General features: G+C 45.7%; 1 protein-coding gene across 1 annotated transcript in view; it reads left to right on the top strand.

The window, feature by feature from the left end:
• Tec (tec protein tyrosine kinase) overlaps positions 1–26741 on the top strand; it is a 112823-nt gene that overhangs the window by 54875 nt on the left and 31207 nt on the right. The window contains exons 4-6 of the mRNA XM_059275969.1: positions 21314–21418; positions 24338–24419; positions 25031–25159. Coding sequence (XP_059131952.1) covers positions 21314–21418; positions 24338–24419; positions 25031–25159 — 316 coding nt within the window. The remainder of the gene's footprint in view (positions 1–21313; positions 21419–24337; positions 24420–25030; positions 25160–26741) is intronic.

Below are 26741 nucleotides of genomic sequence, written 5' to 3'. Positions count from 1 at the left end.
CTCTTGTGTATAGAAGTTGAATTGCTCTGCTTTTGAGAAGCTATGATTACTCTTTGTTTTTTTTAATTTGTTTATTGGTGCCAGGCTGGCTTTGAACTTGTGGACCCTCCTTCCTCTGCATGTTGAGTGCTTGCATTACAGGTGTGTACCCTCACGCCTGTGCTCAGCAAACCCTCCACCACTCTCGTTGCTCCTGTGTACTTGTGGCCTTCCCAGTGACTGTGAAGCAGTATCTTATTGTAGTTTTGCCTCAGGCAGACACTGTTGAGCGTCTTCAGCTACCTTAATTAGAAAAAAATGAAGGTAGGTTATAGCTCATATGGCAGGACTGGTGTCCCAACCCCCAAGGAGGAACGCTAATCAGTGTTTAGCACCTAATCAATGTTTAGACCTGGTTTTTAGCTTTGTCAAGTTCTGGGGGATCAGTATTTCCACTGTGTCTGCTGTCTGATGCCCAACATGATGTTGAGGACTGAGCTAGTTAAGGATGTTCTCAGTAGCTCCAGAACAGTGGAGGAGAGGAGGGCTTAAGGGGACTCCACTGAGGCTGCCCGGCTGTGTATGGGGGGCACTGCAAAGCCACAGTGCCATTCACAAGTTAGTCTGAAGGGAAAAGGATTTAATATTGACTATCTATCCCAATTCTTTAAACACTGTCTTTGAGGCAGGCTGTACTGTCTTAAGAGAAATCCTAAGCTGAGAGGACTTAATTAACCAGCTTACTGGCTCCCAGCTAATTAGTGTCAGAGTGAGGATTTAAATAACCCAGGTCCTTGTTATAGCAGAGCGCTCTACTGTTCATCAAGTATTATGGATTGGAGTTTTCCTAGTCTACCCCCAGGCTTGGTGATTTGCTGATTCACAAAATCTAACACACTGCTGTGTCCAGGACTGTCATTTGTTAAGGGAAAAGATGCAGAGTCCACTGAAGAAAGGGGAAGACTCCCATAATAAAGTCTGCGAGGAACCACCGTGTGAGCTTCCGAAAGCCCGCTTCCAGGGGAGTCACCTTAGACATGCTTAATTAAATCCTGCAGTGACTGGAACTCAGAGTAGACTCAGTGCCTTCTTCCTTGTGTGCCCCCCAACTCCAGACTTCCAGGAAGAAAACAGGCATTCAGAGAAACCGTTTTGTTTTTATAAAGTGTTTTAGCCCGGTGAGTCACTCAGAGCTGGGAACAGTGACAGAGTCCTCAAGCCTTCTGAAGACTAGCTGTCCATCATGGTGTGCTGTTCTCTGCCCAGGGACCAGATGCAGAAGGGGAAAAGAAGTGCAAGAGGAGGGAGCCTGTCTCTGTTACGTAGACAACTGGATGTTGTACGGCTCCCTAAGCCTGCCTGCCCAGTTCAACAGATGTGCACACATGTGTAGCACCTCTGTGCGGAACGGGACTGGGCTTGGAAGTTTCTGTGGTGTTCCCAAGTGTGATGAATTCTGACTGCCTAACGCAGATGGCCCCAAGCGGCTTCACAAGCCTGACTCTGAATTCTTGGTGACTTTTTTTTTCCCCCCATGAAAAGCTTTGACCAGAACAGCTGAACTCTGCAGTTTGTGTTCCAGAACCCCAGACACCATGTCTCCTCGGATTCACTTTCTGCACTGGTGAAGTTAGTCTAGAAGCCTTTTTTTCCAGCCTGGCTTCTTCTGTGCCTGGGTCACATGCAGAGGTGACTGAGTTCTTTGTGGGTGTCCAGTGTCTGGGCACATTCCAGGGACTCTTCAGTGGAGGAGCTGTTCTGGGGAGGAGCCAGCCATTGTGCGGAGAGGCCGCTCCCTTTTCTTCTGAGTTTCCATCACAGACTGAGGGTAAGGACACACAGGCAGCTCACTCCTTCTCAGTTCTCAAGTCAAGGGGAGACTTCTTTTCCTGCTGTGTTTTTTTTTGTTTGTTTGTTTGTTTGTTTTTTTTTTGTTTTTGTTTTTTGTTTTTTTGTTTTTATTGTTTCCCACTCCTTTGGTGTGAAGGCCCGAAAACAAAAGATTTCTGTTGGGCAGAGTAGAGTTTCTGACTGACTTACAGAGCACTGGTCTTGACATCCAGTGGTCCTTGTTCACACTCAGTAGTTCACATGACACTGAGCAGGTCCGTGCATCAGTGTCCTCAACTGTGAAATGGAGGTGGTGACAATCACAGCCTTATAGAGGTGCTGTGCCACTCAGGTAAGTGACCCACATCTGAAAGGGACACAAAGTAAGTTTAGCACAAAGCCTGGCTTGAGCAAGCCTCGAAGGAAAGTCACTGACAATTGCTGTTGTGAACTCTCAGGATACCTGAACCCATTTTGGTTTTGATTTGGAAAAACAAAGTGCCTGGCCCTCTACCTCACATTCTTCTAAAGCTTTAATGATGCGTAGCTGAAATTGATTGCGTAGTATTTTTAATCAGGAACGGACATTTTAAGATTACCGTTTGAGAGAACTTCCTGTGTGTGGTGTGTGTGTGTGTGTGTGTGTGTGTGTGTGTGTGTGTGTGTGTGTGTGTTGTGGGGGATGGGGAAGAGCAGTCTGTCCACTTTCAACAAACTAGTATGTTCTGGGCTTTCCACCATGGCTCACGCTGGCTCAGTGAGGTGAACACTTGGTTCTAGGGGTCAGGGACACATGAATAATTTCCCCTGCTTCTCCTGTCATGGGGACCACCCACAGGCTGCCCCCAACTTGTCTCTGCAGGTAGAGGCCATAATTATGAACCTGAGTGTAGATGCATTCCTGGGTTCCCTAAAAAGATTTCCGGGTCAGCACTATGGGCCTGCTTCTTACTTGTACTCACTCAGCTTGGCTTTGTTTGTGTTGTAGAAATGAAGAGTTTAGCCGCAGGCTTCAATGCTGTTATCTTCTTGATACTTACAAAAATGCATTAGGTCTTCCTGTCCTGTGCTTTTCAGAAGCCACAATTTTTGTTGTTGTTGTTGCTTGAGACAAATTTCCATCTTGTTTGTAGTCTAGGCTGACCTCAAACTTGCGGTTCTCTTTCTTCAGCCGTCAGAGGACTTGGAATATAAGTATGTGTCAGTCACTATGCCTGACTCAAAACCATTGTTCTTAAGAACCTTCTTTGCACACTGTCTGCTAATTCTTTCCTTAATAACTCTCAAACTCATAGAAAACAAACATCTATCCACCCCCTCACCCTCACCAGAATCAGATCATCAAGCTTCCTAATCCCCTCATCCCTTTTTTGGGGTGGTGGGTGGGCAGGGTCTTACTAGGTAGCCCTGGCTGTCCTGGAATCCCGTATGTAGGCCAGGTTTACCTCAGACTCACAAAGATCTACCTGCTGCTGCTTCCCAAGTGCTACTATTAAAGCCACATGTCACCACGCATGACCTCCGTCCCTTGATTCTCCTTCAGCTGCAGTGAGGCTCTTCTCGGTCCTTCTCCGTCACTTTCAGCACAGCTGGAAGATGCCTGGGCCTCCTCGATGGCCCTTGCTCTTTGTACAGTAAATGCTTGGCAGTGTCTGCCCATGTGAGTTCCATGGCTCTTGTTCTGGTGGCTTCTTGTCTCCTTCAAAGACTACCCTTTCCTGACATGCTTCTCAAATGTGGCCATTATTCACTATTCCTTCCCACTTGGCATGTGTCTTAGGAGACACTGTCTTTCCCATGGCTTCTGTTAGTATCTTGTCCTGATGATTGTCCCATGTATTCTGAAGTCTGGGCTCATCTGGTTCTATGATTCCACCTTCTGTCTATAGCTCAGCCCGGCCATTTGCTCTCTCTCTCTCTCAGCACCACAATCCAAGCCACAACTGCTTCTTGGGTGAATACAATAACACCTGTCTGTGTGAGGACTCAGTTACCTGTTCCCGTGAAACCCCTGCACAATACTGGTTACAAATATAGAAACTATTTTTCCTCTCTCAGTGTGGATGTTGGGAGTAAAGCCTGGAGGCGGCCATTCGGAACTCACTCACAGGGCTGGATCCGAACTAGAGATCTTGATTCTTGCCTTTCTTGCCATCATTCTAGCTTAGGTTTTTTACTGTGGCCTAGCCATCTTAACTGAGTAAAAGCTGAAAGAGGCAAGAAAGGCAGATGGGCAGGAGAGGATCTCTTCCACCAGAGCCAGCTCCCTTTAACAACCTTGTGTTTCGCACAAAGACTTCCCATCAATCTTACTGGTCAGAACTGAGCCATGTGATCAGATCTAGGTACAGACTCTTTCGTTCTGGACAACAGCATTTTCTACCTCAAAGTGGGTGTCATTAATAAGAGAATGGGTATTGTGGTAGACAGCTAGCAATCTCTGTGCATGCTAACAGGCTCCTGTTTCCATTCCCCAGTCTGCTTACACAGTGATAAAAAGACAAACATAATTGTGTGCTTCCTTATGACTCGGTAAGAATGTCACATTGTTCCCATGTACATCCCAGATGGATAGCCACTGTCTACCTGGCTCTCAGGGATCGGCATCTCTTCTTCTCTTCACTTCTCTCTCTCTCCTGAGTTCTGATCCTTGAATGGTGCCTCCCGCATCCCAATATAGAGTCTAGGCATTGGCTGTATTCTCCTTCTAGAGCACATCTCCCTCCCTGACTGACTCAGTCCTATCCATTTCAGCCTCAGCACAATGAGCACATCTTCCCTAGTTCCACTCCATCGTTCCTGACTAGGTTTGGTTTCCCTGTGTGGAATTGGGGTACAGCTCAGTGCAGTGGATGTGCCCAGCATGCTGCAGCCCCTAGGGTCAATCAATCCTTAGGCGCCACCTACAACAACAACTCAACACCCAACATATGTGCTTCTCTATGTAATGGCGTTTTCCACTTTTACTTTTTATTACCTGTCTCTGTTTTAACATGAGTAGGTTTTAGTTTGTTATCAGCATGATTATTACTCTTTTTCTTTGGTGAATGTAGGATCCAGGACCGAGGGGGCCTGCGATAGACTTCTTTTGTGTCACATCTCAGGAAAGGAGAATGGGAGAGAGCTGCCCTGCATGGGGGTCAGAGATACAGAGCAGGACTCAGAATGGTATCTGGAGTCATCACACCAAGCTCATTGATGCTGCTTATCCTGAAGGGAGGTGGCTTCCCCGGGGCACACACTGCAGGCTGTGGAGCCAGCCAGCTGCTCTCATCCTCCAGCTGTGACAGTGGGCATTGGGTCAAACTCAGAGTCTCCATTTCCTCACATGTCAATGGAGCAAGTACCCTCTCTGCAAGGCTGTGTGCGCGTGCACACCTGGTGGAATATTCCAGATTCCTCTGTCAGCTTGGCTTAGAAGACAGGGAGATGGCGGAAGCAGAGATGGAGGAGAACACCAATCCCTTCATCCCTTCCTCCATGTGCCTGACATGTACTCTGCACAGTGAAAAATCAAGATTGGCTTCTGGCTTAGGAACAGAAGGGCTTGAAGGCCTTTTTTAGTTTTTTTTAAACAAATACTTATACAGCATGTAGAGGAGGGGGAAACCCCTCTTCTTCTCTACTTATTTTAGCTTTTCTGGCTGAGGCCCTAAAAATTAGACTACCAAAAGATAAACAGGAGAAAGCCAGTAATTCTTCCAAGTGCGTGGGCACCTCCGTAAGGAGAAGGAAGATGTAAAGCTGTGGGTTAGAGCTGAAAGCCCGTGTTCCCGGCTGACAAGCTGTAAAAAGGCGACAAGCTGGAGGGACTGTGGCTAGCACAAAAACAAGGACGGTCAAGGTGGCCTGCACGGGGCCTGCACGGTATGCTAACTGCTTTTGTGTTGTGCAGAATTCCTGACAGAGAAGCAGACGAGAGGAAAGATGTGCTTTGGTCCATGGTTTCAGTCCATCGCGGCAGGGAAAGCCGCTCCAGGGCAGTGGGAGCGTGTGGGAGACAGGGCTCTTCACAGCAGCCAGACCGGAAGGCAGAGAGCAGTACCCGAACCAGGGCCAGGCTGCGACCCAAGACCTGGCTCCTATGACCCACCGTCACTAACGGGGCCTAACTGTTGATCTACAGTAGTGGTTCTCACCCCGTGGGTCGTGAGCCCCACGGGGTCGGGGGAGAGAGAGGAGTTGCGTATTGGATATTTATATTACAATTCATACCAGTAGCAAAATGACAGTTATGAAGTAGCAATGAAAATAATGGTGTGACTGGGGGTCACCACAGCATGAGGAACTGTGTTAAAGGGTCGCAACATTAGGAAGGTTGAGAACCCCTGCTCTACAGCCTTTCCACACAGCACAGCCTAATATTTAAACATGCACCTTCAGGGACATTTCCCATTCAAGCTACACATGGGTCTTTGTCAGCTCCGTGACCAAGCTGACCAAGCTGATGTTTCTTCTTGCTGCTGTAGAAAGCCCCGCCCCCTCCCCACGGGGGAGGGGGGACTTCAGGAAGAAGGCAGGCCCATGCCCCTTTCCTGTACCTGCTATTTCCACAGTGCTTCTCATGGAAAATAGTCACATCCCTCGGTGGTCTACCGGGGGTGGTGGTGGTGGTGGTGTTGGTGGTGCCCCCTTCCTGTAGTGCTCACTGTATGGCAATATGCTTTGTAAGTACAGACCGCGATTCTCATGACTGTGGGGTAAACACACTCATTCTCGTTTTTCCAGAAGAGGAAATCGAAGAACAGAGAGGTCAAAGAACTTGCCCAGTGTCCCAGGCAGAGTCAGGAGCCAAGCACAGGCAGGGTGATCCCAAAGCTCAGAGCCACTACACTGTGGCACTCCCAGATAAATCTCTGATTGCTTTCGGCTGGCCACATTGTGCTTTGCAGAGGAATCCAACATGTATTAGTGTTGATATTTGCCGGCATCCGAGGCCATTGTTGAAGCTTGCCTGACTGGTATACACATGCCCTTGAACTGTTACTGCCTCACTGAAGGAAGAGAAGCCTTCGGCCAAACAAACGTGTCCCCTGCTGTTGGGCACTAAAGGCTGGGAAGTGCTCATGGCCTCCGGATGAGTCAGTCAGCCCTGGTTCTGGTTGCATGCTGTAAGTGGAGGGCACTTAAATAGCCTCAAAGGGTAAAAATAGCCCAGTCACGTGAAGTGCCAGTCATCTTTTTAGAAAAGATTTGCAAAAGCCGAGGAAGTCAAGGTAAGCTGTTTGGTTGAAAACACCAGATGTTGAAGCCAGACGCGGTGGCACAGGCCTGCCTGTCGTCCCAGAACTTGGGGAACAGATTCAGGAGGATTGCTGCAAGTTCAAGTTCAGTGGCTCTGCATGCTTTCAGGCAGTCAGGACTTAACAGCAAGATCCTGTGTCAGAAAAACAGAAAAGAAGAAAAGAATAGATGTTGGTGGGCAGTGGTCATTTCTGTTGTTCTCTTAAAACTTTAGAGATCTTACTTCATTCATCATGTCCCAAACCATACTCTCACCCCATTTTATTTGGTAAGACAGCCAAGTTTCGACACTAGCCCTCCCATGCGCCTTATTGGAGTCTTGAAGGCAGGTATGAGAGACTTTCCTTAAGTCTAGTGTCTTACGCTTTCTCCTTTCCCAGGCCTCCTGTGGTTTTGAGAGTATTAGTAGTTAATGGAGTACTTGCCGAGTTCCAGCTTTGTCTCTTAACACCGCAGGAATTGACTGTTTAAATTCTTACTACAGATTGACAAAGTTCTTGATGATGTTATTTGTCACATTTTATAGCTAGGGGAAGAGGTGCAGAGTGGTTGAATCAGATGTTCAAGGAGACTCCAGACACTGGCCATCTTCCCCCGCTCTCATCTCCCTGTTACAAGCACTCATTTCTTTATTTCTCTTCAGTGTGTGTGTGTGTGTGTGTGTGTGTGTGTGTGTGTGTGTGTGTGTATAGGTGGTGGTGGTGATAGAATTCTGGAGATCAAACTCAGGTCCTGGTACTTACAACGCAAGCATGTCACCAACTGATCATGTTCCTAGCCTCACTTTGATGCATCTTAATGTATCAGTCACACAGATGTTTGTAGTTCCTAACCCTGGCAGGCCACCTTGGAATTATGTTTCTCTGCTTTCCTACTTTCCATGTTTCATACATCTAACACTTTTTCCTCTTTTCTTTTTTTGGGGAAATTCTTATCTGTGATTCAAGATCTGATTCAAGGAGGTCTCTCCTTTATGAAGCTTTCTCTGTCCTGTTCCCTGGACTTGTGAACCTCTTCCTGTATCCCACCGCTAACAGTGAAGGATGTCCTACTCCACTTTAGAAGCACTCATCACTGGCTGGCTGGTTAACAGATCCTTGCAGACAGAGCTGTATCTTCCTAGTAGAAGCTGTATAAATGTTGAGTAATAACGCTGGGAGGAAGAAGGTATAGGAGAGAGACTAGATAGTAGAGAAAGGTATTTAACTGTTAATTCCTACTTATTACCCTTCCTAAGAAGCAGGTAACTTTGATTTTGAAATATAAACTCAGTGTGACCCCTTCCTTTCATGACAAAAATTTTATAAATCATGATGTTTACAATCATAATATCAATAAGCCATGTAATCATCTTGGCAATCAAAATTACATATAATGTAAAATGATTGTCCTTATTCTATGTTAATTGTGTAACTCTGGCTAAGGATGAACACCAGATATCAGTTGTACTTTGTTGGGAGCTAGTGGTGACCACACCAGGCATGCCTCCTGTTACCTGTTCAGTCTGTCACAGGTAGTAGATACTTAGCAGAACGTCACCCAAATCAGAACTGCCATGGTGATAGGTGACAGATTGCTTTTTGCATATGAGCAAGTTCAAACTGTACTGAGCAGAATCATCTGAAATAACCAGTACTGGATCATTTTTGTCCTATAAATATAGCAGTGTGTGATGGCTTAGTGAATTAGCAAGAGAAGCCTATTCTCTTTATGAATCCACTTAAAAGCTGATATTTGATAGTACAGAGGTTCTAAATATGTTTGCTGGTTTTATGAGAATAGGCTACATAATTCCTTGAAGCCATCCAAGGCAGTTGCTGTATGGGTGTGTGGGGTGGTACCTCTGTTTCATTCAGCAGTGTGGAGGTGAGAAGAGCAGACAGATACTGCCACAACATGTGTGACTGATCCTCAGAGTACCTTGTCGGTTGGTGGCACTGAGAGACTTCAGTAGAGTCCAGAGTTCCTTAGTTAACAGTAGAGAACTTTGAACATGCTGGATGCAGATTGTTGTGTGCACTGGGCTCTGAGAGCAGTTGTAAATATCAGGATTGTTGGGTTTCCAAGGCTCACTTCCTGTTCTGAGCCCACAGTGCCTATCACCCCAAGAACAGCCAGAGCTTTAGTAGCAGTAGTTAAGAAATATGCCCATGTCTCACTCAGTTCTGGCAGTTGATTATAGACCCTTTCTGTATTTTCACAGAAAATTATTAAAACTGGGTCCCCTACAATAATTTAACATTTTTGATAAGCATTTTTTAAAATGCTTTTAAATTGTGACGTTTTTTTGAAAAGCATTTTTAACCTTTTATTATGGCATATTTCAAACCTGACAGTGGACAGAATAGTACAACAAGCCCCCTGTACCCATTCAGCAGCACATAGCATGCTCTCCTGCATGCTACCTGTTCCAGCCCCCAAGCCCCGTGTTGTTGTCTTGTGGCATTCACACCATCTCTTTTGCAGAGGCTTCAGCATATGAGCGCCACAGGACAGAGGGTCTCCAGTGTAAGCAGGGGCATAGTGCCAACTCTACATTCCTAAATATACCAACACAACTTCCTTGATGCCATCAAGCCTCCAGGATGAGGAAGAAATTGCTTTAAAAATAAGCTTATCTATAGAATGTGTCTAAGTGATAAGGAGTGTTACAAAAAAAAAAAAAAAAAAAAACGCTGTTTCATTTTTTTTGACACTAAGTGAAAGAATGTTATTGGAGGTAGTAGAAGTAAAGGAGCTTAGCATTTCAGAGGGTTAAAGTCCATGATCATCATGGCGGCAAGCGTGGCAGCAGGCAGGCAGGCATGGCGCTGGAGCAGTAGCTGAGAGCTCCCATCTGATTCACAAGCATGAGGCAGGGGTGGGGGTCGGGAGAGGGAATTAACTGAATGGTGTAAACTTTTGAAACCTCAAAGCCCATCCCCCGTGATGCATCTCCTCTAACAAGGCCACACCTCTAATCCTTCCCAAATAGTTCTACCTAATGGGGACCAAGCATTCAAATCTATGAGCCCATGGGAGGCATTCTCATTCAGAACACCACACCCAGCTTTAACATACGCTATCAGGAACCTGAACTCAGGTCCTAATACGTACACACTAAGCATTTAACTCACTGAGCCGTCTCCCCAGACATAGCCAGTTAGTGTTCGAAAGGCAGAGAACCCTGCAGATAGCTACAGAACAGTGCATTTGAAGGGCAGGCTAAGGCTCTGCTTTTGCAATGCTCCCTCAGGCTTGGTTCAGTTTCACATAATTTATATGTTTAGTCGACACTTATCTGCATGCCCTTGTACCTGTGCTTTCTGCTAGCAGAGAGGGCTTCCCTTCATGGAAGAACTTTCCAGGTATGAACATCATAGAAACAAAGTTCCCAACAAGCTGTGAGCTTCCCAGCTTGTACCTTTCCAGATAGAAACCTAGCCCTGAAGTGACCCCAGGGTAACACCAAAGGGACTACAGAGGGCTGTCACTTTTTATCAGGTTAGCCACTGGCTCTGGTGGGGATGCTGAGTCCCACGGGGCTGTGTAATGTGTGCTGTGGGTTTCTTTCCCATGCCAAAGCCCCAGATCTAGGCTAGTGTATCTTATCTGAGTTGCTAGTTGCTTCTGTTACTCACTTAGCCCTCAAATACCAGACACACTCAAAGCTTAATTTGATGGGAGATTCTGTTCATGATTCTAGTTATTTCTACTTTCATGAAGATATGAATTGTTAGGAAGAAAAAATACTGAGCACATGAAGACAGACAGACAGACAGACAGACAGACATCCCCATCACAGAAGTGAAATGCTACCTGTCAATGTGAATTATAGAAACCCAATCCAGAGATCTACGGGCCTATCTTCTCTTTTGCTGGTGAAAATGAAGGGAAGTGACCTCTGCTGGTCTGTGACCACCAGCTGCAGTGACAGAGGAGGAGTATCCTGACGGCAGTTATTGGGTCTGGGAGGGTTTTAATGGGACCGGTAGGTGCAGTGAAGTGTATCTCTAGGAACTGTAATCGCCTGCATCAGTACAGTCTTACGTGAATATTATTCTGTGATTTTAGAAATGGAAATGAAAGTTTTGCCATGAGTTTTTCAACATCCCGTTTTTTACTGTGCATATTACTTAGTACTTGATCTTAGCCAACAGCCCAGGCAGCAGTAGGGACATGGCTTTAAAAACCTTAGTCGTCACAGTTAAGCCACTCTTAGATGTATCCATTAACTTGTTAATGTAAAGCTTTCTTTTTCCCCTTTTCTCTTTTAAGAATGGCATTTTATCAGATGTGAAGCACTCATAGTAGAATGCTAGGTTGTAGTGTTCTTGCTCTACACCAGATCTCATTCATATCGAAAGAAGACAATTCATCAACCACCAAATTAGAAAAACCTTTACGTTTTATGTATTCTACTTTCCCTGATCCTGGAAGGGTCTGTATCCAATTATTTCCAGTGGACACAAAAAAAAGGGCCATAGCCACCCAGCATGTCCCTGACTTGCCCTAATTAATGACACCTGCCACTCTGGGGACTTGTTCTTTGAATTCTGTACCAAGTCGAAGAGGAAAAAGTTGCCCTTCTGAATAGGCCATTGGGGCTTATTTGAGAATTTTGGTAGAATGTGTCCCTCTTTTCTGTGGACGAGCAGGTGGGACCTCTGTACCCTTCCCATATTGAACTTGAACAGCAAACACCAGCTCTCTTAACCTGAGCAAACACCTGCTTGTAAAGTTTCCAAGGTCAATGGATTGTGTATGTTTTGACCTCTGTTGTGATACTTCGATGTCCATGATTTTCCAGAAGGATATAGAGGCAGTGGTATGAACATGGCTGAATGAAGGCAGGGTCAAGGCGAGTTTGGGATTAAAATAGACCCGGATCGCCATGGTGATGTGCAGTGGATGCCGGCACAAGCTTCGGTGCCCTGTATGTGTTGAGGACTGCAGGTTCTAGGAGTTATCAACTGTGCCTCTTCAGTTAGATAACCGCATTTTATTCTCTCGCCATAAGAGTTCATATACATAACTATATGTTTTTAGTTTCTTTTGGGGGCTGCATTCTCTGGATGCCTCTGTTGTAGACATGCTGTGTCAGCACCGTCTTTGGATTTGTCTGGTTTAGCGCCTTGACTAGGAACTGAGGCTGACTGGATCTGAAGCGGTGTAGTGGTACTGAATGGCCGGGTGGTAGAGTGTGGTGAGTGTACCAACAGTTCCTCCTGGCTGGAACTGAAAGGGTGGGGGAGTGTACATGACACACAGTCAAGCAAGCCTGTGAGCACCCAAAGAGTTCCTACAGAGAGGGATTTGGCTCCAACAGACGGCCATTTTATCACACCCCAATCCATTGTCATCTTTACCCTCGCTTCGTTCGTATTTCGTTCATATTTAGCTTGTTAATTTGTTTTGGCCTTATAACTGCACAAGTGATATAAGCATAAGACATTTGCACTCTGTGTTATGTCTGTCCATAGCCGAGTGATTTCAAATCAATAAATGTATACAACATTGAAGAATTCAGGGCCGAGCTCAAATTCAGGTATGATTGTGACTTTGAGTTAATTATATTCTCCATGGCTTGGTTTCTTCATGTGTAAAATGGAGTGTCCAGAGTTCTCATGTTATAATACTGTGAGGACTGACTGAAGTCATCTGTGTACAAGACAAATGCAGTAGCTGGCCCACAGTGAGGGAATGTTAGTGGTGAATGCAGTGTGATTACCTTTCTCTCAGTGCCCATACGTATTCGAGCTTGAGAAACCTGGCGGTGAGTGACAGTGTTTTAGGTAAAAATGTTTTGAGAGACTTGGGTTCACTTTTTGCTCAGCGTCTTGTGATATTCAGTTGGCTTCACAACCTCTCAGATACTCAGTTTCCTGGCAGCCTCCCAGAGTTTTTGTAAAAGATGATTTGTGTTAGTTAGGGTTCTCCAGAGCATCAGAACTAGTAAGGTAAAAGTATGTGTGTTTGTTATGTGTATGGATATGTGCATATGTATGTAGGGGATTTGTTATATATTAAATATCTAAGATTGATTATAGGCACGGGCTTCTGTGACCGTGGAGTCGAGAAGTGCCACCTGCAATCTAGAGATTCCAAAGCCAGTGTTAATTTGGGTCAAGTCGTAAAGCCCGAGAATCATAGGAACCCGTGGTGGAACTTTTCAATCTGTAGCCAGAAAATTGAGACCTAAAAATGGGGAGGAAGGTGTGGCCTTAGTCCCCAAAGTGAAGAAGATGGAGCTCTGGTGGTTGGGGGTGCAACAGATGAGTTTCCCAACTCAAGAACAGAGTACACCCTCTGGGTACTTTTCTCTTTCTTGTGAAAATACCTAACAGAAGCCACTGAGGGAAGCAAAATATGCTTTGGCTCATCGCTTGCATGCATCCGTCATGGCAGCAGGAGCTTAAGGTCATGTTGCATCCACAGTCAGGGAGCAGAAAGTGATGGAGTCTGGCACTTAGCCCCCTTTCTCTCTTTCATTCAGTCTGGGATCCCAGCCCAGGAATGGTGGCATCTACATTTAGGGAGGGTCTTTCTGCTTCATTAGCCTAATCCAGATAATCCTTCACGGATATGCTCACAGGCTTTTGACCAGATACTGGACAAGAAGTAACTTAGAGAAGGGAAGATATATCATGGCTCATGTTTTAAGGTATGGTCTATCACAGGGAAGTCACTATGGTAGGGAGGGAAGCCTGTGGGAGCAGGAGCGTGAGTAGAAGTAAAGGTGGGTCAGAAAGAGGAGCTGGGTTACCCAAGGCCTGCTCCCCACTTCTTCAGTTGGGCTCCACCTCCCAAAGGTGCCATAATTACCCCCAGAGAGTACCATCGTGTGGACCTTCCAAACCATAACAGCCAGGAAGCCCGTCTCAGAGACAGCGCCCCTGCTTCTAGCTCTTTCTGCCACCTAGTAGGTGTGTAGCTTTAGGCAAGTTCTGTTTTATCTCAGTGTCTACCTTCCTCACTGAAGCTGGTTTTAAAGTGCTTTGGAATGGTACACAGGACACTTAAAGCTTTGCAAAGCCCACAGAGGCTGTGCATGAGAGAACACTGTCCCCCAGCATAAGAAAGTATCACGGCCACAGTTCTTTGTACATTAGCTGTTGAGTCAACATCTAAGCACGAGGCGGCCTTTTTAGCTTGGCATATTCAAAAATGAGTACGAGGAGGTCTCACTTCCCCTTCATTTTCAGTTTTGTGGGCAGGAGCAAAAAGGCTACATCAGTAAAATTTGCATGAAAAAAATAATGATGTTGGTTATTTCTCCTCAGGCCCTAATATTCACAGCAATATAGAGTAGATTATAGCAATCATGAATTAATTGTCTTATTGAAAGAAAATTGAAAGATCTATCTATCATCTATCTATCTATCTGTCTATCTATCTATCTATCTATCATCTATACATACATACATACATACATACATACATACATACATACATACATACAGAGAGAGAGAGAGAAAGAGAGAGAGAGAGAGTCTTTCTTGTTTCTGATAATACTTCTCAAAGGCCCCTGGCTTCTCAGGGTTCCTGGATGGTTTTGAAAAGCGGACATACCAAGAGTTTCAAGGGGGAACAAGAGTTACATGGGACCAGACATACAAAGAGCGCATGACTCTCACGATAACTCTGGGTGCCCTGAGAGTAACCTAGCGTGGCGGCAGGCCTTCTCTGTCCTCGAGCAGCCTGACCTGCCAGGGACACCTTGAGATGCGGAGGGAACCAGGCACTACTGTGCCTCCTGCAAAGGCACTGAAGAGCAGCAACGTTTATCTACACAGAGGGTGGTACTAAGCATTTCCAGCTGTTTGCAAACATCTGCAGCTGCTTGTTCAATAGTCACTCAAACCCTCCCCAGCTTTGCAGGCTCCAACCTGATTGTCCTTTGCTTTTCTCTGGCATGGCTCATGGTGTCACTCAAACTCCAGTTTACCACTGTTCATGCACAATTGAATTCTGCGTGGAATCCCCAGTGTCGTAAGAACAGCTAATCATTAGCACAGGAGAGCTTCGGAGGAAGAGTCCACGGAACTTTGCGAGCGCTGAGAATGTGGTGGGAAGAGTGGTAAATGTTTTGGAGTATGGTATATCCTCAACAATAATTACTTTTTTCAGAAATATGCCTTGTATAACACTCCTTGTTACCCATTGAGACTCACTCAGGATAGACCCCAATTCCTCAGCCTTGTGTGTGAGCATTGCCTAATTTGGCCTCAAACAGCCTTTTTTGGGTCATTTCCTACACTTCTGATCCACCCTGAGTTCAGCCATTGTGCATATCTTTCAGTTCCCCAAACGCTGTGAGCTCTTTTGTTTTTTTGCAGCCTGGTACTTTCTTTGCTTTCTCTAAAGAGAAACTGTTATTTATCCTATGAAAACCAGGTCCGAATGCTACTTCCTTAAACCCCCAGCTTCTCCTAGCCTCACTCCCACCCACCTCCAGGCTGTCTCATTCCCAGATTAGGAGTCATCCCCTCTTCTACCCACAGCATTCCTGTGAAGTCTTGTAGAGACCCTCTGCCCTCTACCCTAACCCCGAGACTTCGGCACACAGCCCTGGGGCTGGCAGAATAAGGCCATGAAGGAACAACTCGAAAGTATGTAACTACATGGAGTTGCCTTAATATTATAACCAATAGAGTGCAGCTCTATAAGAGGCCGGAAGAGGATGTTGGGTCCTCCTGGAGCTGGAGTGGCAAGCGGCTGGGAGCTGCCCACTGCATGCTGGGAACCACACTTGGAGCCTCTGGAAGAACAGCAAGTACTCTTAACTGCTGGGCCACTTGCTCCAGCCCCTCAAACTTCCAGCTATGGGACAGAAGAGAAAAATGGGGGAAATGAAGGGGTCCTGGAAAGAGAACGAAAAACCCCTCATTTTGGGGTCATTTCCTGCTGTCTGAGAGTCCAAGAGATTTCAGCGCAAGGGATGAAGTCAAGATTGCCTGCTGAGATAATGTCTTCCTAAGGGCCATTCATTCAGAGATGTTCAAAACGACAGATGAACTCCTCTCACTTAGGGTCAGAATGTCCTTGACCTTGATCATAACCTCATTAGCACTCTTCTCTCATCCCTAAATCTAAACAGTGCACCTCCTAAATCCGTTTCATCGATAAAAGGATATTCATTAAGAGGATTAAGTGGAGCAGCTCATGAGCTCATATGATGTTTATTTTTTACTTTTTGACTTAAATTTAAAACTTGTTTTTAAAGACAGGGTTTCTCTGCATAGCCCTGGCTATCCTGGAACTCAGTCTGTAGACCAGGCTGGCCTCAAACTCACAGAGATCCATCTGCTTCTGCCTCTCGAGTGCTGGGATTAAAGGCCTGTGCCACCACAGCCTGGCTTTAAAACTTCATTTTATCTTTGAACTGTAAGTCATATCCTTTGAGCGGTGTAGCTGAGCCACAAAGTCTGATGTGGGGGCAGTCAGTCTGTGCTGCTTGCCAGCGGTAATTTGCCTTATCTGGCTGTCTGGCCGACTCCTTCCTCCCTGACCCTCCATTGCCTTGGGTTCTTTGATAGCTGCATGCCATGGGGAAGAGGCCAGACTAGAAGAGAACCGTTCCTCAGAAAGGGTATGCAAGTATCTGCATCCCTGCTAGAAACTGAGTGGAACCCTCCTGAGCGAACACATGCTTAAGTTCTCCCTCCTGCTCCTCCCCAGCTATTCACCTTTAAAGCTTAAGCGCATATCCTCTCTTAAGGTCATGCTATCCCTTATCTCCACTTAGCAAACTTGTTACCTTTGCTTCACCCTGGCTCCTGTGAAATTCTTTTCTGTGATGGAAGCAGGGAGCTGGCTTTACCTGAATGCAGGTCCTCAGGCTCCCTGTGTTTGGGTTGATCTGTGTCTCCCCACTACCACTGACAGTGTTACTGGAAGGTCTTTGGATCCAAAATACTAATTAGCACGTTAGGAGATTTTCATAAAGCGCATGTATAAATTAGTCCAGTATCAAAGTCATCCCCAGTTTTCTGGAAATAGTGACCTACCTACCTGGGACACTGGCTGGCAGTTGCCCAAGGCTGATGCGATTGGAGATAGGTGTTGTGGAAGCAGAACACACCTTCCTGCTGCAGGGCTGGTGAGCTGGCTGACAAGAATAGTCTCCCAAGGGCAGCGATGTTCCCTCCGGGGGTTAGGGATGAGGGATCACAGGACTTTCTGCTATTTCTAAGGTTTCACAGTGAACACATGTGACCCGCTAACAGAAGGATGATAGTCTTGCAATTTCTTCTACCTGATAGTGAGTGTAGTCCCTAGGAGCAGGGTGGGTAACTCTGCCTGACCAGACATTGTATAGCAGGTTATTTACAAGGCCCCTGGTCACCTTTCCATTCTGCCTTATGCTGTCCTCGATCACTCTGTCTGCTTTTGCCTTTTTATTTAGCAAATAATCCCAAGTCTGTTACTTTGAGCCAGACACTCTTTTAAGCACATCTGCAATATTAGCTCATTTAATCCTCATACCAAGCCTGTGGGGATTGACACTATTATTCCCATTTTACAGATGAGGAGAGTCTTGTAGGAATGTGATTTACTTTGCATAGCTTGTTCATTCTGCTGGGGTTTCTCCTTCTGCTATCCCACTTCTGGCATAGACGTCACCGTTCTGCCGGGCGGTGGTGGCGCACGCCTTTAATCCCAGCACTCGGGAGGCAGAGCCAGGTGGATCTCTGTGAGTTCGAGGCCAGCCTGGACTACCAAGTGAGTTCCAGGAAAGGCGCAAAGCTACAGAGAAACCCTGTTTCAAAAAACCAAAAAAAAAAAAAAAAAAAAAAAATCACCGTTCTTAGAGTATCTTTCTGTTGTTTTGAGACAGGGTTTCTCTGTGTAGCCCTGGCTGTCCCACAGCTCACTCTGTAGACCAGGCTGGTCTCGAACTCACAAGAGATCTGCCTTCCTCTGTCTACCGGGTGCTGGGATTAAAGGCGTGAGACACCACCCCTGGCCTTTGAGCATCTTTTTTGTAGGTAGCACTTAGTGCATGGTATAGTGACTTCTGTGTCAGTTTCTCCCACAGGGACGCTCGAGTGGGCTGGTTAGTCTGGGTAGCTGTAGAATGGGTCTTACCTTGCAGGGTAACTGAGGACTGAAGACTCCTGGGATAGGGAGCTTTTCTTATTTTGTGATTTTTTTTTGTTTGTTTGTTGTTTTTGACACCACTGTTGGCACAAGGCAAATGCAGATTGAGAAACCAAGAGAAGGAAAATCAGGATGGGCCAAAGGCGGAGCCACCGAAGGAGAGCATGTCGGCGCTCTTATTTATGGTCAGAAAGCAGAGGCGGGCTAGCAAGTCCGCTGACTTGGTCATCGCTGACTTTTTTTTTTTCTCTTGTGGTTGCTCCTAGCCAACCGTGGGGGTTGAAGGTTGCGAGTGGTCAGGGGAGTGGGTGGGAAGGAAGTGTAGGTTGAGCATTCAGTTGTTCTCACAGGAAGGAAGGAGAAGAATGAAGCCGTGGGCTGGCCCAAAGGGAGGTGCTGGTTTAGACGTCTATAGGCAGAAGCAAATGTCTGGAAGAGAACAGCCTAGCAGCTTGTTCTCCATGTAGCCCTGGCTGGCCTGGAACTAGCTGTGTAGACCAGGTTGACCTTGAACTCGAACCAGGGCTTAGGGAACTCTATGCTCAACATCCCCACTGTCCATCGGGACTTGACTCCACAGCCCTCTCACCTCTTGCTGGGGGGCATCCTAGAGCCCGAGGGCTTTGGCAGCAGTAGAGGTCCTCGGGGACTGTATTCAGCTTGAGTGAGGAGACTAGGGCTACCCCACAGGATGCTGTGAGCACAGAGCTGGAGTGCATCTGTGAAATGTCAGCTGCCGTCTTTCAGCTACTGTGTCCTCTTTATCTTGTTTTAGAAACGGGGTTAGCTAAAGTGCCACTGAGGTGCAGGAGGGAGGAACTTGTCCTTGGAGTGGGCCGTGGACGTTTCACTAAAGTATCAGAGCTTGTCCCCCCAGGGAGGGACAAGGGAGGGGGAATGCCGGTCTGGCAGTGCTGGTGGCCTCTGGAGGAGATGCATGGGACTGGGGAGCGGCAGCGAGGGCCCCGCTAGGTGTGGAGAGGACAGGCAATCTGCAGCCCACTTTCAAGGGACCAGGGATCGAACCGAAGGCTGATCAGAGTATCTGAAGGTGCAGGGGAGGGAAAGAGGGAGGGAGAGGAAGGAGGGAAACAAGGATGAAGAGGGGAAGGGGTAGGGGTGAATATTGAACAGCTGACAGAGAATATGTGTACTAGTGGGTAACAGGGAAATAAGGCTAGTGTGCTAGGAGCTGCTGATTGACAGCCTGGAGTGGGGCAGATGTGAAGTCCCCCCCACCCCAAGACCACAGGGTCTCACTATGTAGCCCTGGCTGTCCTGGAACTCACTCTGTAGACCAGACTGGCCTTGAGCTCACAGAGATCCACCTGCCTCTGCCTCCCGAGGGCTGGGATTAAAGGTGTGCACCACTGTGTCCAGACTGTGGAGTCTTATCTTTGAAGATGTCATGTAGGTTTTGGGGCACAGTGCAGAGGACAGAACACAACTGTGGCCAGAGGGGAGACTGCAGAGTGTTGGATGAAATAATTTTCTTTCTGACTTTTTATTTTTTACTTTTGTGTTGTGGATTGAACCATAGGCCTACCATAGGCTAGGCAAGTGCTCTGCTGAGCTACACTGGCCCTTTCCATACCCCTCCTCCCTGCCTTTTCTTTTGCTTTTTTGTAGATAGGTTTCATGTAGTAGCTCAGGCTAGGCTTCAACTTTCTGTATAGCCCCAGCAGTCCTTGAACTTTTGATCCTCCTGCCTCAGCCACCTGAGTATCTAGGATACAAGCCTGTGCCGTCAGGGCCAGCTTAAAGAAAATAATTTTCAGTAGCTGATTCCAGGGATGTGCAGTTGTGTTCTTTCTTTCTCTTCTTTATTACATACATATAAAAAAAAAATAACCCTAGTCTTTGGAAGACTTCTTGTGTACAGTGTATCAGTTTTATTATTTAGCAATTGTTTTCTATCTGTATACTGTATTTGTTGTTAGATTTCCATGCATACACATTCCTGGTTCCTTACATGTGCTTTTTGTATTATTATTATTTTTTGGATTCTTCCCTGGAATGAATTTCCAGGTATGAGGTTAATGTGCTCAAGGGTGTGGGTGGGCAGACCTGCAGTGAGCAGGGAGACTGGGAGGAGGAGGAGGAAGTCCAGCTTCCACACTATTGAGGAGGCTGAGTTTTATGTGTCTATGGGCAGTCCACTTCCCATCAATGATCCTGAACTCTGTGCTGGTCCAAGGGAGGCCCCTCCATACAGGAGGGACACAGGAGGAAGTGCGGTTGGTTAGAGCGTGTGTCCGCATCTCGGTAAATGGAGTACTGTGTGCTTGGTCTTTGTTATTATTTTTTTAAATGAGTACTGTTGTCAGGAGGTTGAACAAGAGGTGTGTCTGGAGGGGAAGATGGCAATGAAAGGGGGTCTGTATCTCTCTTTCAGAGCTTTTTATTCTTGATTTTTTTTTTTTTTTTTTTTTTGGTTTTTTCGAGACAGGGTTTCTCTGTGTAGCTTTGCGCCTTTTCCTGGAACTCACTTGGTAGCCCAGGCTGGCCTCGAACTCACAGAGATCCGCCTGGCTCTGCCTCCCGAGTGCTGGGATTAAAGGCGTGTGCCACCACCGCCCGGCTATTCTTGATTTTTGAAGCAAGGACAGAACAAGTTCATCACTAGAAGTGGAAGGATCTAGTGACTTTCATTGAAGTTACCACAGTGGTAATATTCTGAACAATTTTTAACAGGCTAGGAAAATGTAATTTATGTAATTATTAAGGAAATTGTACTCGTGTGTGTGTGTGTGTGTGTGTGTGTGTGTGTGTGTGTGTGTGTGTGTAGGTCTGTAGATAGCTTTGTTTCTCAGTAACTGCCTACCATTTTTTTTTTCCATTGGCCTGGAATTTGTCACTTGGGTTAGGGCTAGGGTTAGGGTTAGGGTTAGGATTTGTCGCTAGGCTGGCTGGTCACTGAACCCCAGGGATCTGCCTCCTTAGCATCCAGCTTACAAGCACCTGTGCCTGGCTATTTTTACATGGTTTCTGGGGCATCAAACTCAAGTCCTTATGCTTATAAGACAAGCTCTTTACCAACCGGCCTGTCTTTGTGTTATTGTGGCTGCTCGGAAGTAGTAATCTTTTGAATCACTAATCCCATCATCAAATATAATTATTAAATAATCTTCTTACGTCCTGTGGTTGTGACACATCTTCTCTTTTTCTCTTTTCACAGAAAAAATACAGAAAGGGATTCATCGATATTTCGAAAATCAAGTGTGTGGAAATAGTGAAGAATGATGATGGAGTCATTCCCTGTCAAAATAAATATCCATTCCAGGTGAGCTGGCAGCCTTGAGCAGCATGGTGCCTGTGTTGGTTTTAATGCGGCGGCACAATGTTATTCATTAAGTGGGGCTGTTACCTTGCGAGAAAAGCCACCAGGCACGACAAAACCCACTATAAGAGTTTTATTAGGAGAAGGGAGGGACAGGAAAGAATGTGACCAGGCCTGTGGAAGACATTCCCCTGCACATGCGCATATGCACTTATAGAGCTACGCCACGCAGGTGTATAGATTGCCTGATCACACTGTGTGCAAATTACGGGATCACACACTGCACGGATTATGTAGAACCTAAGACCCCTTACTTGGCTACTGAACTTTGCATGTGTGGTCATGTAGCTGGGGGAGTGGCCAGGAATTCCAACAGCCCACTTTTGTCCTGTTCCCATTTGAAGTGACAGTTTCCTGTCCCGGGTTTGGTGTCTGATTTGGGGGCTCCTTTGTTATCTTCATAGTCCTTGCCTCTCTTCATTAACTGCTTACGACTTAGGCAGCCATTTTGTTTTTGTTTTGGCTGCTGTAGCCTACCACTGATCCCGAGTCACTAAACCCCAGGTCTCTCCTGTGGGTCACTTTAGCCACAGAGCACAGACCAAAGCCCACTGGAATTTTTCCCTGAACTTGAGAAGCTGGAAAGTAGCAAGAATGATTTACTTACAAACAGAAATTAGATGAAAGGGCTTCTTTTGATGGAAAAGGTAACAGTAGCAGTCAGTATATGTTGATAAAACTACATGACAATCCTGTGCTCTACTGGTCTCGCTTATGACCAAGGAAAGTGATGCTCACTAATTGTAAATGACTCCTTCAGAACCACATTGTGAATGAAAAACAAACACAACAAAACAAAAAAACAGTCAAGGATGTGCACTTTTTAGGAAGGAAAAAAAAAAGCAAGTTCATTGAAAGGAGCTGGCAGGTAATGACTCGTCAGGTGAACTAGGAGAGATACAGGATGAGGCCACCTATGTGGGAAAACAGTTAGGAGAGCATGGTTGGGGCTTGAAGGGAGAGAGAGAAGATGGGCACTGTAGGTAATGCAATGACACCGTGAATGAAGAGAGAGACTTCGCAGTTCTGCTAACAAAGGGGGTTTCTGACTCTTACAGGTTTTCCTGGGATGGGCGTGGTGTGAACTGTGTGGTTTGTAGACAGAAGGAGACTGGTACCCTAGAATCTTCCCAGACAACCAAACTGCCTGAGATGTCAAAATTAGACATTTTTTATTCAGATTAAGGGCAGTATTTCTAGAAATCCTTGTACAAATACAAAAATGTCCCATGTTACCAAGGTAATAGATATAATTACATCTGCTCCATCAATAGAGATCCTGGCTGCCCTACGGATTAAACCAGGAGGCATCTGTAAAGTGTTTAGACCAAATTGGGAAGTCAATAAATTAATACACTGAACAGATTATTATTAGAACAACACTGTAGATTTTGGGATGGTCCAAGCCCAAGCTTTTCTTTCTAGCTATGTCTGCCAATTCAGGCTGACTTTCCTGGTATGCTACAATTCGCTATTTAGTACAGAGCTGGCTGTACAGACAAAACTGGGTAAGGTGTGAAAGCCATGTATCACACATGAAAACATCTCTCCACGTCTCTGTTAGCACGTATCTCTGGTACCGCCTCTCACGTTCTGTCTTGTAATACAGCATTTCTAGATATATCTTAGAAGTAGGCTCATGTTTGATATATTTTTGTATTTTCGGCAGTCCCACCAAAATGTAGGTGTTGACATGAATTGGGAAGGGTTTACCTATTAAACTGGGCAAGAGACAACTGTGACCAACGGGATCATGGTTTACTTTTTCAGTCTAGTGGGTATTGGCCCGGTAAAGGGAGGTTTATAATAGAGCACATTACCTTTTAGTCAGGTCAAAGTGTTTCTGCCTTGTGACTAACTGTCAGGGATAACATCTCAGAGCAGTGGCAGGATACCTAGGTTAATTTCCAAGGGTTACTATTCATATTAAAATACAGAATAAGATTAGCCATGCCTGCTATGTGAATGGTGCCTCCTGAAGTCGTACAGGAGCATAGGGTCTTGGCTAGGCCTTCCTTTTCTTGTCTATAAAATGCAAATGCTCATCTCTTGGTGGATTGAGTTGACATCTATGAAGCCACAGCCTAGATCTGTAAGACTCGGTACTTATTAAAAATGTGTACTGCATTCACTGATGGGGCAAAAGGACAGGACAGGAGCGATACTGAAATTCACCCCAAATATTATTTAGAAATATACTGGGTTAGAATAAGCCCTGAGGCACCAAGCTTATCCAGAAAACTCTAGTTAGCTAAATTGAAATAAATCCCAAGATCAGTGAAGCATCCTGATAGCTGTCAGTGTTTGTGTTCCTCTGTGAGGATGCAATCCCGGGTCTGGGCAGTTAGTAAATGCCTTAAGGACCGGAGTCATACATATCTCAGTACTCACATAAAAAGAGCCAGGTGTGGTGGTACGTGCCTGTAATTCCAGCACTGGAGAGGTGGAGACAGGTAGATCCTATGGCTTGTTGGCCAGCAGCCTAATCTACTTGGTAAGTTTTAGGCCAGTGAGAGACCCTGTCTAAATAAATTAGGTAGAAGGCACCTGAGAGACAAGACCCAAGATTGTCATCATCTAGTCTCTAACACACACACACACACACACACACACACACACACACACACACACACACAGAGAAAGAGAGAGAGAGAGTTCCCATAATCCTTTGTAAAACATATATCCCACTTAATGTTGAAATTAAGAATTAGATGTTCTTTTGTAACTAAAGAGTATAGTTTCTTTGGAAACTAGACTTCTGAAGTAATGGATTTATTTTCAGCCATCCAGGTACCATATATCAGGACAGAAGTGTTGTGTCCAAATATTGTCACTGGTTTCATCTTTTGTCTTTTTTTCTAGGTTGTTCATGATGCTAACACACTTTATATTTTTGCACCTAGTCCACAAAGCAGGGACCGATGGGTGAAGAAGTTAAAAGAAGGTAAAAACTCACGTATTCTATATAATTTTAGGATACCACAAAAAGATACATGGCTAATATAGCTCTTGCAATTATAATTAATTATAATGAGTATCTCTCCAAGGACAGTCAGTCATGTGAAGTGATAACACATTGAAAACAGATTTCCCTTTCTGAAATCTTATTTCTTTCTAGTTGAATGCTTTTTTTTCCTAGTAAAAGCATACTTCCATGCATCACACAATGTAGTTGAAGGTGATAAAGCGTGAGCTTTTAGAATGCCAGAATTTGTATGTCCTAAGAAATTGCCTGCATCAAACACTTGGTGTGGATGGAATGGCATTTTCATGGTGAAGTGCTTAAATGGACAGTTTGTCTTGCTCAATACTCCTATCTTTGATGGAACACTGTGGTAGTGGGCAGTGATTCACTTCTCTTCACATGCATGTTTCACCAGTGAAAGGGGACAAAGAAAGAAAGCCATCTAGCTTTTCTGAATACTGAATATGTAATGTCCCAATGATATTCTCATAATAAGCATGTTGGTCAAGGAAGAAGTAATGATGGACAGTTACTCACATAACTTTAGTTTGTTTTATGTCACTAACCATTCATGTGTCTGTGAATTACAGAAATAAAGAACAACAATAATATTATGATTAAGTATCATCCTAAATTTTGGACAGACGGAAGTTACCAGTGTTGTAGACAAACAGAAAAACTAGCACCCGGATGTGAAAAATACAATCTTTTTGAGAGTAGTAAGTATTCATCTGATTCTTTAGTGGGATGTACTCAGAATGATCGTACTGTTGGTGTTGGGAGAAGTGATGGGATTTTGATTCTGATCGAGTAGAGCACACTGCCTGGAAAGTGCAAATGCAAGGTAGCATCTAAGAGTGATGCTGTTTCCTTAGCAGTGGGCCTTAGAGAGGCGAGGCCTCTTTGGGGAGCTTTTATCACAACAGCGAGGCCGCTAAAACGAATGGGTTAAAAGTGTGGACCACAGGTGGTGGTGCAGGCCTGTGATCCCAGACTCCGATTCAGGGCAGGAGCTTAATTCTTTACCCAGGGCCCTTATAAAATTTTGCTGTGAGAGGCTTTTAGTTGTGAGTGAAGACCAGAGACCAGAGCTACTAGTGCTGAGGAGGATGGGATACCCCAGGCTGTCACCCTGCACTGTGACTACCATGTGAATCAGCAACTTCCAGGGAGGGGGAGAATGGCCATTTGTCAGGTCTGTGGCATGGGGCAGGGACAGCTCTAATTCTGAGTTCCCCCACTCCTCTGGGGTAGTCATCCTGACACTAACTAGCACATTAACAAGCAGGACTCAAGCTTCCAGGCTGCTGTTATTGCCTACTTGGGTAAAGTCCGCTCTGACTTGCTGGAGAAATGATTGAGAAGTTAGTTAAAAAGCTAGTCATATATTTTTGGTTGTGAGCCTAGCCTTTAATGGCTGAGCCATCTCTCAAGAACAGAGAGGGAGAACAAGGAATAAGAGACCATGATAAATGAAGACCACATGGGAATAGGAAGAAGCAAAGTGCTATAGAGGTCCCCAGAAACTCACAAAGATACCCCCACAATAGACTACTGGTAATGGTCGAGAGAAAGCCCGAACTGACCTACTCTGGTGATAGGATGGTCAAACACCCTAACTGTCGTGCTAGAAATCTCATCCAATGACCGAGGGAAGCGGATGCAAAGATCCGAGGCTAGGCCCCAGGTGGAGCTCCAGGAGTCCAACTGGCGAGAAAGAGGAGGGATTGTATGAGCGAGAATTGTTGAGACCAAGGTTGGAAAAAGCACAGGGACAAGTAGCCAAACGAATGGAAACACATGAACTATGAACCAATAGCTGAGGAACCCCCAACTGGATCAGGCCCTCTGGATAAGTGAGACAGTTGATTAGCTTGATCTGTTTGGGAGGCACCCAGGCAGTGGGACTGTGACCTGTCCTCAGTGCATGAACTGGCTGTTTGGAACCTGGGGCTTATGCAGGGACACTTAGCTCAACCTGGGAGGAGGGGACTGGACCTGCCTGGACTGAGTCTACCAGGTTGAGCTGAATCCCCAGGGGAGTCTTTGTCCTGGAGGAGATGGGGGGTGGGCTGGGAGGAAGGCGGGGGGGGGGGGGGGGGGAGGACAGGGGAATCTGAGGCTGATATGTAAAATTAAATTAAATTATAAAATAATTTTTTTTTTTTAAAAGCTGGTCATTTGTTGGTCTCTCAGGTAGTGAAACAGGCGAGCAGCTGGCCCCGAGCTGGCAGGTTGGTTCTGCAGTGCCGCCGCAGGTGGCTGTAGAGATTATTCTAATTCTGCCACTCTTGCTCCTTC

The sequence above is a fragment of the Peromyscus eremicus genome, chromosome 10 (assembly GCF_949786415.1).
Source record: "Peromyscus eremicus chromosome 10, PerEre_H2_v1, whole genome shotgun sequence".
NCBI classification, from domain to species: Eukaryota; Metazoa; Chordata; class Mammalia; order Rodentia; family Cricetidae; genus Peromyscus; species Peromyscus eremicus.
This window is presented reverse-complemented; position numbering and strand designations above follow the sequence as displayed.